This window comes from Oncorhynchus tshawytscha, linkage group LG12 (assembly GCF_018296145.1).
Source record: "Oncorhynchus tshawytscha isolate Ot180627B linkage group LG12, Otsh_v2.0, whole genome shotgun sequence".
NCBI classification, from domain to species: Eukaryota; Metazoa; Chordata; class Actinopteri; order Salmoniformes; family Salmonidae; genus Oncorhynchus; species Oncorhynchus tshawytscha.
In genome coordinates, this window is record NC_056440.1 from 29,092,035 (window position 1) to 29,105,433 (window position 13,399).

Consider the following 13,399-nt stretch of genomic DNA (forward strand, 5'->3'; position numbering starts at 1 on the left):
TTGGAAAAAATATATAGGGCTTGACATTAGCCTGTTTATCCACTTGTCCTTCAGACAAGGAGGTGACTGCAAATGTGTTGTTTGATGCAAGAAACCACTTAATAAAGGTCATTATTATTATTCCCAAACCATTATTACAGAGAATCAGACAAATTATGCTTCCTTCTGCCTATTGGCAACTTAGCTTATACAAGCCTGTCTCAAAACACAACACTGCCCCTTTTAGACAGAAAAAATGCTCTTTACCTGACTCGCTTTTCAAAGATGGCTACAACTTAGGGCAAATAGTTCACTTACTAGCAATGAATATGAACACGTGCACACATGGCAACATGCAGCTCTCGCTTTGATTTCAAAACAAGTGGATCTACTCGCAACCACTAATGCTGTAAACACAGTCCAGTTCAAAGTGAATGGCACAGATCCATACATGGTAATGGTCAATTTGCGTATAGGGATACTGCAGCTCTGATTGGTTATGCTGCAACGGTCTGTAGAGTATGGGCTATGTCGTGCCTGTCAATGCAGTAGAATCCTACTCCGATGCATTCTGCCTCCAACAAAATGTCTTGCATAGTTAGTTTTGCATATTCGGTCTTGAATAGTGTATTTTGTTTTGTTCTGTTGCATTGAAAGTGGCTAATATTGGCAATTCCCACAGTAGGCGGAAATGTTGATAGTGTTAAATAAAGGGGAAAACTACAAAGTTCAATCTTGTGCTTCTCTGCGCGGAACATTAATGCTGGCCCATGTTGACTCCAATGCTTCACACAGTTTTGTCAAGTTGGCTGGATGTCCTTTGGGTGGTGGTGGACCATTCTTGATATATACAGGAAGCTGTTGATTTAATAAAATATAAATATATATTTCACCTTTATTTAACCAGGTAAGCTAGTTGAGAACAAGTTCTCATTTACAACTGCAACCTGGCCAAGATAAAGCAAAGTTGATCTGGAAAAACCCAGCAGTGTTGCAGTTCTTTTTTTTTTTTTTTTTTTTTTTTTACCCCTTTTTCTCCCCAATTTCGTGGTATCCAATTGTTGTAGTAGTTACTATTCTTGTCTCATTGCTACAACTCCCGTACGGGCTCGGGAGAGACGAAGGTTGAAAGTCATGCGTCCTCCGATACACAACCCAACCGGCCGTACTGCTTCTTAACACAGCGCGCATCCAACCCGGAAGCCAGCCGCACCAATGTGTCGGAGGGTACACCGTGCACCTGGCAACCTTGGTTAGCACGCACTGCGCCCGGCCCGCCACAGGAGTCGCTGGTGCGCGATGAGACAAGGACATCCCTACCAACCAAGCCCTCCCTAACCCGGACGACACTAGGCCAAATGTGCGTCGCCCCACGGACCTCCCGGTCGCGGCCGGTTACGACAGAGCCTTGTCGCGAACCCAGGGACTCTGATGGCACAGCTGGCGCTGCAATACAGCGCCCTTAACCACTGCGCCACCTGGGAGGCCAGTGTTGCAGTTCTTGACACACTCAAAGCAGTGCACCTGGCACCTACTTCCATACCTCGTTCAAAGGCACTTAAATGTTTTGTCTTGCCCACTTGCCCACCCTCTTTGTCCATTGAGACATGGACACAATCCATGTCTCAATTGTCTAAAGGCTTAAAACTACTTCTTTAACCTGTCTCCTCCCCTTCATCTACAACAGTGATCACCAACCGGTCGATCACGATAGACTGGTCAATCTCCATGGCATTCCTAGTTGATCACCAAACATTTCTGTAATAACCCAACGATAAAGAGTTGTGTTCCTATTGTTTTATTTGTTTCGTGCTGTTGGAGGTAGGTGCAAAGTTGATACTGTGAAATTTCAAAACATTTACAACCATGACAAGAGAGAGACTCAACGAGTACAGCAAAGTGCTGCTGTTTTTATGAGTAAGTTCATGTTTAAATTGTTATTCAACACTGTCAACACGTTGTTCAAAGATTTTATAATCCATAAAATGTGCGTTCTTCCTACTTCCACTCACGCTACAACCAGCATTGCAGCTGCAATGAATGAGTATAGCAAAGTGTTCCGATAAGCTTCGGTTGGTGGCTTGTGGCTTTTTTTATATCGCATAATATTTCACTTTATCTGGACATCGGATTAACAACCTGAATTAGTGCATGAGGCAGAAATAATGCAGTGCGATTTTAGTTTTGCCATCAGCTGGAAGACAGTGTCCCCTTTTCTCAAAGAAGGGAGGGAGAGAGGAGGGACGGTGAGTCGGGTGAGAGGCAGCCTCACTGTTGCTCCCTCCCCTCAGACTGACCAGCAGATGCAGGCCATCATTCCAGTCAAATTTTAAAAAGCTAATTATTATGCTCACTCAGCTGTGCCTCTAAAGTAATACAAGTTATCTATTAGAAGTGTGATCATATACCTAAAATGTTCAAATATAATTTCACAATGGTCTGAGAAGAACAACATTGGCAGGGCAATTCAAACCCCATTGTCACATAACTGTTTTTAATAGGTTAATATTGCATAGGCTTACGCTTTTTAAGTCATGATTTTAGTTTTTTTTATCTGAGCGGTAGACCTCGCCTTGCATTTTTACTCAAAAAGTGTGTAAGGAAGTATGTGTGTAGCTGGTGTATAGGAGTCAGGCGCAGAACATCAGAAATGAGTAAATAGACTTAGCCGACACCGACCTCGGGGACGACCCGGAGGACGAGGTGCAGGGCGATCCAGATGGAGACGGTGGAACTCCCGCAGCAACGGAGGGTCCAAGACGTCCTCCACCGGCACTCAGCATCTCTCCTCCGGACCGTACCCTTCCCACTCCACAAGGTACTGAAGGCCCCTCGCCCGACGCCTTGAGTCCAGGATGGCTCGAACAGCATACGCCGGGGTCCCCTCGAGGTCCAGAGGAGGAGGAGGAACCTCCCGCACCTCACACTCCTGGAGTGGACCTGCCACCACCGGCCTGAGGAGAGACACATGGAACGAGGGATTAATACAGTAATCTGGGGGAAGCTGTAACCTGCTCCATAAACCGCGGACCCAGCTTCCGGCAGGGCAGGCGGAGGGGCAGGTTTCTGGTTGAGAGCCAGACCCGGTCCTCACTGCGGTGGCGGTCGGCGCTCGCCTTCTGCCGCCTCTCGGCCCGTTGCAGGTGCACATGGGCAGCGTCCCAGGTCTCCTCCGAGCGCTTAAACCATTCGTCCACCGCAGGAGCTTTGATCTGGCTCTGATGCCACGGTGCCAGAACCGGCTGATACCCCAGTACGCACTGGAAAGGAGAGAGGTTAGTGGAGGAGTGGCGGAGTGAGTTTTGGACCATCTCTGCCCAGGGGATGAATGCCGCCCACTCCCCCGGCCGGTCCTGGCAATATGACCACAGAAACCTACCCACATCCTGATTTGCTCTCTCCACCTGCCCGTTACTCTCAGGGTGAAAACCTGAGGTGAGGCTGACCGAGACCCCCAGACGTTCCATGAACGCTCTCCAGACCCTGGACGTGAATTGGGGACCTCGATCAGAGACTCCCCGTAGTGCCGGAAGACGTGAGTGAACAGGGCCTCCGCAGTCTGTAGGGATGTAGGGAGACCGAGCAAAGGGAGGAGACAGCAGGACTTAGAAAACCAATCCACAACGACCAGGATCGTGGTGTTGCCCTGTGAGGGAGGAAGATCCGTCAGGAAGTCCACCGACAGGTGCGACCAAGGCCGTTGTGGAACGGGTAGGGGTTATAACTTCCCTCTGGGCAGGTGCCTGGAAGCCTTGCACTGGGGGCACACCGAGCAGGAGGAAGCATAAACCCTCACGTCCTTGGCCAACGTGGACCACCAGTACTTCCCACTAAGGCAACGCACCATCCGACAGATGCCAGGGTGACCAGAGGAGGGTTACGTGTGGGCCCAATAGATGAAACGGTCGCGGACAGCAGACGGATCGCACAGGCGCCCAGCTGGACACTGGGGGGGAGTGGGCTCTGTGCTTAACGCCCGCTCTATGTCCACGTCCAACTCCCACAGGCCGGAAGTATGGTAGTGTGATCCATGGACCGCTCCTCTGTGTCATACATCCGGGACAGTGCGTCTGCCTTAGCGTTCTGGGATCCTGATCTGTAGGACAGAGTGAAAACATGGCCCACCCTGCCTGGCGAGGGTTCAGTCTCCTCGCCACCCGGATATACTCCAGATTGCGGTGGTCAGTCCAGATGAGTAAAGGGTTTTTAGCCCCCTCAAGCCAATGTCTCCATGCCTTCAGAGCCTTGACAACAGCCAACAGCTCCCGGTCCCCCACATCATAGTTTCGCTCCGCCGGGCAGAGCTTCTTCGAAAAGAAAACACAGTGGCAGAGCTTTGGTGGCGAATGGCACCCTATTCCCCATTCGCTTTGGTGGCGAATGTCCCAAATGGCACCCTATTCCCTATTTAGTGCACTTTTTTAAACCACAGCCCATAGGGCTTTGATCAAAACTAGTGCACTACATAGGGAATGGTGTGCCATTTGGGACATTTGGGACATTACCACTGTCTAAATGCAGCATACATTGCACTACTCATAACTTATGGAGCCATTGACTAGGGCATAACCATGTACTTCCTATCCGTTCCTAACCAGGATCACATTAAATACATATCATGGTCTGTAGGCTGGCAGTGTGGTTTTATGGTTATTGCAAAAATACCAGTGACCAGTAAGTTTATGGCTGTGCCTTCATGTTTTTCAATGTTGCTGGGTGTGTCTGTTTTACAGAAACAACTTTGTAATGAACCCAGTGTACAGATCAAATATGTTGTTTGTGTTGTTGTTGTTGGTCATCATCATCAGGGATTTACTACTACTGATATGAATGAGATCGTGTCAGTAAAAATGGCTGTCAGTAGAAACAGACAGCTTAGCAGTGTAATCGTCATAGCAACAGGCAGCCAGGGGGCTTCTAGAGGTACAGTAGAGGTGTAAAGCTCTCTGAAAACAGTTTAGTCTGAGCAGCGGGTGACAGTTTGTGCAGTGGCCAATGCCTTAGTCTGCCTATTTGTGTGTGCTCAGGAGGTGGCATGCTTCAGATGGCTGGAAGTGGCAGACTCTCCCCTACTGCCTGGTGGGCTGGAATCAAACCACTGAGGTTCCCATGGAAACCACCTCCATCCTATCAGCACTGCTGCTAGGCGATGGTGATTATGATGGTAGTGGTGGTTGGGTTGTAGTTAGCAGTGTTCTAAGTCAGGCAGAAAGGATCTGAGGTGAGGCAAACTCCCTCACACAGCAGAGCAGAGCAGTGATCTAGCGTGCATTGTTACTGGCAAGGAAATTAAACACACACACACGCACCAGGGGCCCAGTGTCACAGACCAGGGATCAGGAGCAGAAGTGTTACTGCAGCATGACATAGGAGGGTCATCAGGGGTGAAAGTAAGGCGGTACGGTCCAGTATGGCGTCCCGGCCGAAATAAATAGTGGGGGTACATCGTACCGTTAACCTGAGCCTGTAACAATTAATACAACATGCCCAAAAAACTATAGGTGACTACACTATTATCTAACATTACTGCAGGTCAGCAGCATGACAAATTTGCAAATTGACTGAAAACTGTGTGGTGTGCGCTCCAAATTGCGTTGTGGTTTGAGGAGAACACTTACATTTTGTCAAGGCTGAAATGAGTGGCCGTGACCGAGGCGTACATGGACAACAGTGGATTTTAGGTGTATTGTAACTGCAGTTGTAATGACATCATTTGAATGGCATCATGAAGTCTCTTTCCATTCATTAAATTGCTGGTGCAAAGTGCACTGTTGGGGTTTGAATGCTGAAGTTATTTTGTGAGTGAACGAATGTGCGCAGGTAGCTAACAGGAGCGCCTTTGTTAAGTGATTGTTTGACAGTAAGATAAAAACATCATGACTGGTTGTGTTTGTAACGCAATAAAATGCATAGGCAGCGTGTCCATACGGCTAGGGGAAGCTAAGCTTTCCCTAAAGTAAATATCATTAATTAAATTGCCAAAATTATATAGCCTAATTAGCTTAATCCTGTCTATACAGAAATAGTTTGGCCACAGCATGGTTTGGCCACAGCATGGTTTGGCCACAGCATGGTTTGGCCACAGCATGGTTTGGCCACAGAAGATCAGTAGCTTCTTGAAAGAAAAAGCTGTGAATTGTTTTAAATCGCATAGTCGGAAGGGCCCGCAATTTGGGCAGTGTGCACTTCAAATACCATATAGATGATTGTTAAGTTGCGACTGTCAGTGAAATGCAGAGAGACCCAACCAGTCATACTGCAATATTTAAAAGTACAGTCACGGAAAACTGTTTGGAAAGCAAATGGCTATTGCTGTAAAGAGAAGACAATGAAAAGACTCAAATCTGTCTATTATATATCAAAATTCTTAACTTAATTGAATGAAAAGTAGCCTTTTGTGTTTTTCCCCCTTTTTCTCATAATATCCAATTGTGATCTTGTCTCATCGCTGCAACTCCCCAACATGCTTGGGAGAGGCAAAGGTCGAGTCATGCGTCCTCCAAACCGCGCTTCTTATCACCCGCCCACTTAACCCGGATGCCAGCCTCACCAATGTGTCGGAAGTCAGCCTGCAGGCACCCGGCCGGCCAAATGGAGTCGCTAGTGCGCAATGAGCCAAGTACAGCCCCTCTGGCCAAACCCTCCCCTAACCCAGACGACGCTGGGCCAATTGTGCGCCGCCCTATGGGACTCCCGGTCATGGCTGGTTGTGATACAGCCTGAGATCGAACCCAGGTCTGTAGTGACGGCTCAAGCACTGCGATGCAGTGTCTTAGACCGCTGCGCCACTCAGGAGGCCCCCAAAATTGTTAACTTAGTTGAGCGAACAGTAGCCTATCTTATTGGCACCAGCGGAGAACATCGGCCATATCCCCGGCGAGTGTGCATATTCACTGTCTTTGTCATTGGGTCAGCGCCACTTTTGTTTGTTTTTGGACAGTCATTTCCTCCTCCGGGTTAGATGGATGTCATGTCGTATTTGTGTCTCCCCTTTTTGTAGGCCGATTATATGGATCAGACAACATGGTTTTTATTGATCTGTTTGTCAGTGTCAGATTAGGCTGCCCTGTAATTGTTGTAGTATACAAACAAATGTGAGTGCAAACTTGAGTGTCCTGTACTGGTAAGAAGTGAAATCTACATTCAGCCCTGAAGGTCACTATGTTAACGACGATGCATTACCACTAGCATGTGGTATGAAAATAGCCATTTGTCTAATGTGTTGTACAATATAAACATATCCACGACAAATGGCTGTCATTGGAGTATCAGCCAGGAATGTTAAACACTGTCCCTGCCTGCGTTGTACAAATGGAATAGTACTCTTTAGCCAAGCTGTTCTGATGAAGATGTTGTCTGCAGCTCACCCCCACAATCCTTCACCCTCCCTCAGGGGGCTGGACCAGTTTACCTTTCATTAGGGGATCAGCGGTTTATCAACAGTTTATAAAGGCCGACGTTTGGATTAATCAAATCAGCACACATCCGGAGAAGGGCCGGACTCTGTAAACACAATCAGATCTGACTGCACAGATGGAATGAGAGAGGTGGGGGAGGGGGGGATAGATAAGTAAAGAAAATAAATTAAATCAAATTAGAACAGTCGCCGTTGCAGAAATCAAATGTTTCGAGGAAATGTTCCCTTCTTGGACTGCTCGGTACTTGTGATTTCCATCAGTCTACATGAGCAGTGCTGAGGGAGGGCTGTAGTCACCACTGACTGTAAAATGGGTCCCAGCGTCTGTCTGTCCCCAAGCCTAGCAGAACACATCTACAGTGGCAGGCAAGACTCGCTCCTCCACTGACTCCCCATCAACTCTCTATCTGGGGAGAAAATGCAGTGTTGCAGTCTCACTTTAAAGGGACACTGATCACAAGCACAACTCATCTCAACTGTGGAGAAAGATAGCTCTCTCTGTCTCTCTCTCTCCCGCCCTCCTCCTCTCACTCATTTCCCCGAGAGACAGCGAGAGCAGAGGAATCCTCTCGGTTTCTCTGCTCACAGAGTAGAAGTTGGAGTTGGAGAGATGGAGCTGAGCAGAGCTTCAAACGGCACATGTAATTGAGCAGACCTAGATAGGCTATCTGGGAACATGAAACAGCAACAGTTGTGACGGGAGGTAATTGCCTCCTAGGCCCCATATAATATCTTGTCGAGGCTTTAAACTCCAGCAAACTGCTGGAAGTCCTTATGTCGGCAGGTAATATGTTCCAGGCATCAGCAGCCCTGTGAAATGAAAGAAAGGTAGCACTGTTGTGTGTGTATGTGTGTTTGAGAAACAAAGTATAAAAGGTAGGAAATGTGTATGTGTTTGCCAGCTTGTGTGTGTTTGTATGAGTGTGGGAAAGTGTTTTACAGTATAGATTTTTTCTTAGGTTATACATAGTTTTTTTTATGAATTAATGGAACTCAATAAAAGCCATGTGTTCATTTTGCATTCTCAGAGCAAAGGTGCTGTGAAACTCTCTCTTTCTCTCTGTGTGGGAGCAGGCATTACCTTGACATTTCGTCACTAAATTACTTCTTGCGGTGTTTATGGAATTCTGTATCTTGATTTTAAAGCGCAGTGTTTTCCTGTAATAAACTGAAGTGGGTTGACACGTGCCATTGCGTTTATACATGAGTGATTGCTTTTTCATATGTGTTGACATTAACATTCAGTAGTGACCTCAGCACTGTTGAGGCACATGCCTTTTGATGACGAGCAACACAGATTGAAGGCTTAGCAAACAGAAGTTAATAATAATCCATTACTGGTTGTTTGACTTTCCAGTCATCCTTTGCTTGGTTACTTCTAAATGCACTCAGTGTAACCCCAAGTATCAATGTCACAGAGGCTCCTACCCAGGCAGGGAAATCAAGAGGAGTTGTGGCCTTAATTGTCAGGGTGATTATCCTCTTCCCTGGCCCCTGTCCAACCCCCTCCAGGTCCCTCCCGTTCTAGGACACAGAGAGGGAGAGAAGGGGTGGGAGAGGGAGGAAGGAGATGCGTTATTAAGCTGACCCTCTCCTCTGCAATTAATGCAACATCTGTCCACACAGATACAGCCGCCCCCAATTCCCAGCAGTTTACCCTCTATATAACAACTAATAAACCTACAATGAGTGTGTTACTTAGAGGGTCAGGCCTGCACTGTTTCAGACCACTCCACTTTACTGCACACCCTACACTTTGTGTTACACTTCCTATCTATGCAGGTGGATGGTGGTGAGAGGAGAAAGATCCTGTTGAGGTGAAAGATACGAATATGCTACAATTTATACCCAGCATCAGCCTTCCTGATAGAGAAGTGTTGCCCGTGTTGAATTAATCTATTCAACACTTCTCTATCAGGAAGGCTGATGCTGGGAGTCAGTCAGTCAGTTAGTAGGTCTGTCTCCCTCCCACAGCTGAAGAGTGATGTTAAGCCTCTCATTTCCTCTTGATTAACTGGCTCTTTGTTCCATTGGTGGTGGCACACTCCATGAAGGGAAGCTGTTGGCTTTAAAACAAGCCTGCCACTGTGCTAATCTGCAACAGGGTTTACCCCCCTCTGATCACAAAAAGGAAGCAAAGCATTTTTGTTTGTTGTTTGCATTATGCCTCCAAACAGATTTGGGAGTTTAGATTTTTACACTTTAAAAAAAAAAATACTTTGGGGAATGGGATGTTGAGGGAGTGTGTTATGTTTGAGATGCAAAACCAATCATCTCAGTAAAATGTTGACAAAATGTAGGTCATTTTCACAAAGCTTTAGTTTATAAGTGTTTTTACTATGTGACCTTAATTGCTTGCCTGATGTTTGTCTGTCTGTGTGTTCTCTCTGTGTCTCCAGGCAGCTTCTATGGCTCTGAGCAGCCTGGGTCATGTGTATACAGCCATCGGGGACTACCCTAATGCCCTGGCCAGCCACAAGCAGTGTGTCCTACTGGCAAAGCAATCCAAAGACCAGCTGTCAGAGGCACGAGAGCTGGGCAACATGGGCGCTGTCTACATTGCTATGGGTGACTTTGAAAACGCTGTACAATGCCACGAGCAGCACCTGGGCATCGCCAAGGCCCTGACCAACAAGAGGGAGGAGGCCCGTGCCTACAGCAACCTGGGCAGTGCCTACCACTACCACCGTAACTTTGACAAGGCCATGTCCTACCACACCCATGTGCTGGAGCTGGCCCAGGAGCTGGAGGAGCAGCCTATAGAGATGAGGGCGTACGCTGGACTGGGTCATGCTGCACGCTGCATGCAGGACCTGGAGAGAGCCAAGCAGTACCATGAACAGCAGCTGGCCATCGCTGAGGGCCTGAAGGACAGAGCTGCAGAGGGAAGAGCCTCCTCCAACCTGGGTACGTATTTATCAATCAACACAGAGGGAGGGGTAGGCTGTGAGGAGTGGGCCGGGGGACTGATCAGGAGATCATATCCATCTATAACATCTTTATTTTTAGGTTTCATTTCAGACATGGCTAACAAAGACTATTTCTAGTCTAGTACAGTGTTATGCTCCCCCTTAGAGTGGCTCCTAGGCCTGTCCCTGCAATTTAAGGACAATGTTCACCGCATTCCCTCGTGTTGAGAAAAATGCACAGAGCAGTCCCTCGTGTTAAGAACTATGTACAGCACAGCCCTTCGTGTTGTTGGCTTACCTTTTCTGATAAGCATGTGGGATAAGTTCTTATATTTGGCCCCATCCATCCTACAGGATGAGGAAGCACCTGGTTGTTAGAAAGTTACTCTGGCAGATGATAGGAAGACGTAACAGGCAAGCGGAGGTTGGGAAATGTTTACAGTGTGTTTGCTCCATCAGCATAGAGCCAGGATTCTTCCTCACAAGGAGCTTGGGAGGATGTGATGGGAACAGGCTAGAACAGGAGTGTAGAGGTCATGGTTTGCCCATGAGGGAGAGAATGTGTGGAGGTGGAGGCAGCATCAGTATTCTCCCTTATTGATGGTGGGGTGATATCCGCATTCCTCTCATGTTGTTATTCTCGGCTCCTGCTTGTCCTCTGCTTGTTGTGGGTTCGAGATACGACTATATCAGTAGTACATATGTTTACCTGTCTCTGCATACCACATTCATATACACTCACCGGACAGTTTATTAGATCCGTTTACGAAAATGGATCGCTCCTACAGACAGTGAGTCACGTGGCCATGATGAGCTATATACAGGAGGCAGACAGGCATCGAGGCATTCAGTTACTGTTCAATTGAACGTTAGAATGAGCAAAACGAGTGACCTAAGCGTCTTTGAGAGTGGTGTGATTGTCTTTGCCAGGCGCGACAGATCTAGTATCTCAGAAACAGCCACCCTCCTTGGCTTTTCACGTACAACAGTGTCTAGTGTTTACAGAGAATGGTGTGACAAATAAAAAACATTCAGTCAGCAGCAGTCCTGTGGGTGATAACAGCTGGTTGATGAAAGAGGTTGAAGGAGAAAGGCAAGAATCGTACAAGCTAACAGGCGGGCCCACAAACAGGAAAATAACGGCGCAGTACAACAGTGGTATGCAGAACAGCATCTCGAAACGCACAAGTTGTCGGTCCTTGTAACGGATGGGCTATTGCAGCAGAAGACCACACCGGGTTCCATTCCTATCAGATAAAAAGAAGAAGAAGCGGCTCCAGTGGGCACGCGATCACCAACACTGGACAATTGAGGAGTGGGAAAACATTGCCTGGCGCAAGGAATCCCGATTCCTGTTGAGTCATGCTGATGGCAGAGTCAGGATTTGGCGTAACAGTCCATGGCCCCATCCTGCCTGGTGTCAATGGTACAGGCTGGTGGTGGTGTAATGGTGTGGGGAATGTTTTCCTGGCACACGTTAGGTCCCTTGATACCAATTAAGCAACAAATATTTCCGACACCTTGTAGAATCCATGCCCCCAAAAATTCAGGCTGTTCTGGAGGCAAAGGGGGATCCGACCTAGTACTAGATGGGTGTACCTGGCCGGTGAGTGTATATTGCTGTAGCTTCTTTATTTGGATGTTCCTTAGTTGTTCACAGTTGTTTTAAATGTTTAAATGTTGTTTAAAATGGAGGCCTAAGTAGTGAATGGTGTGAGAACAAAGGTCATTGAACAGCAGTCAGCTAAATACATTGCTATGTCCAGTCTACTACTGTTATGTAGATTTACTGCAGTGTTGCGTGATACAGGATACATCTGCCTGGTCTGGGGGGTGTGATGTGATTGGTTAGGACAGGAATCTCTGCATGGACCCAGAGCAGAGCAGACAGACAGCCTCAGTGACTTATCACTGGCTGGGATGTGTTAGAGTGATGAAACACCAACATATAACTATCACACTGTCACAGGAGAAATTAAGCCCATAAAAACCTTTTACAATTTTCATGGGAACTCTCTCCCCTCACCGGCAAGGATTTAATCAAATCTAGCAAATTAATCCTGGTGGAGTAGATAAATAAAAAAGAGAGAGAGGGAAGTTAAGTTTATAAGATCAGTCCTTTTGATTGGAGTTGAAATGTAACTATTGTCCCCTTTTCAAAGCCCTGGTCATCTGACGGTCAAAAACTTGCAGATCTAAAAGTATTAGCAAGGTAACCTTGACAATCCAGGGCTAATCTAATTGTAAAACCAGTGTTTCCAGTATATGCTGCTACATCTTGGCTGCCACTGCATACCTCTATACATCTACATAGATGCATGCCCCAGGAAGACACCATCAGCCCCCTGCAGCAAGACCCCAGTCACCCCCTCCCCTCCTAGGGGAGGAAACACTGAGGACGGTTACATGCACACAATAATGTGATTATTGTGGATAGTCAGATGAATATAATAGTTTGATCAAAACATTTACATTCTTTGCAAGAAGAACGGTTTCCCTAATAATTCTGTTTACATGGACACATCTAAAACCAGGCTACCTGAACGCAGAAAAGCGCCCTCAAAATGAAAGTTCTACCAAAGTGACCAAGTTGGGACATATTAAGTTTGTATGTGAAAACTACTTCTAAGACACATACATTCAGTTGTTCCCAACTCACTTTATTTGCGATAAAGAGGGAGGCTCGCACGACTGGTGCTAGGACATGCGTAGATCAAATAAATCGCCGGAATGCCGCTTAATAAGGTGTTTACATGTCCTAATAATCTGAATGATTGCTCAGAAAACCAGGTGTCTCAATCTACCGCATCGACCTATGTAGGCCTTCCTCAGCTGCAGTGGAGGGTGGCCGATCTACAGTGGTGTTTGTCAGACCATGAGACATCCCCAAAATCGTTATTCTCACTAAAACGTCTGTAGCATCTGAATGGTTTGGCCTACAACTATTCTGACCTCTGTGGTGTTCTCCGTTTTGCTCTACCACCCCGTTATGTCACTGGACTCCTCTGAAGTCCCTAACGCTGATGTGCCAACTTCTGTCTGTAGCGTCCAAACCGTTTGAGCTACAAGCTAATATGACCCCACTATGGAAAGG

General features: G+C 47.0%; 1 protein-coding gene across 3 annotated transcripts in view; it reads left to right on the forward strand.

The window, feature by feature from the left end:
- LOC112264078 (tetratricopeptide repeat protein 28-like) overlaps window positions 1–13,399 on the forward strand; it is a 322,087-nt gene that overhangs the window by 245,839 nt on the left and 62,849 nt on the right. For all 3 annotated transcript variants that reach the window (XM_042331570.1, XM_042331571.1, XM_042331572.1), the window contains one exon: window positions 9,796–10,303. In XM_042331570.1, the coding sequence (XP_042187504.1) occupies window positions 9,796–10,303 (508 nt within the window). The remainder of the gene's footprint in view (window positions 1–9,795; window positions 10,304–13,399) is intronic.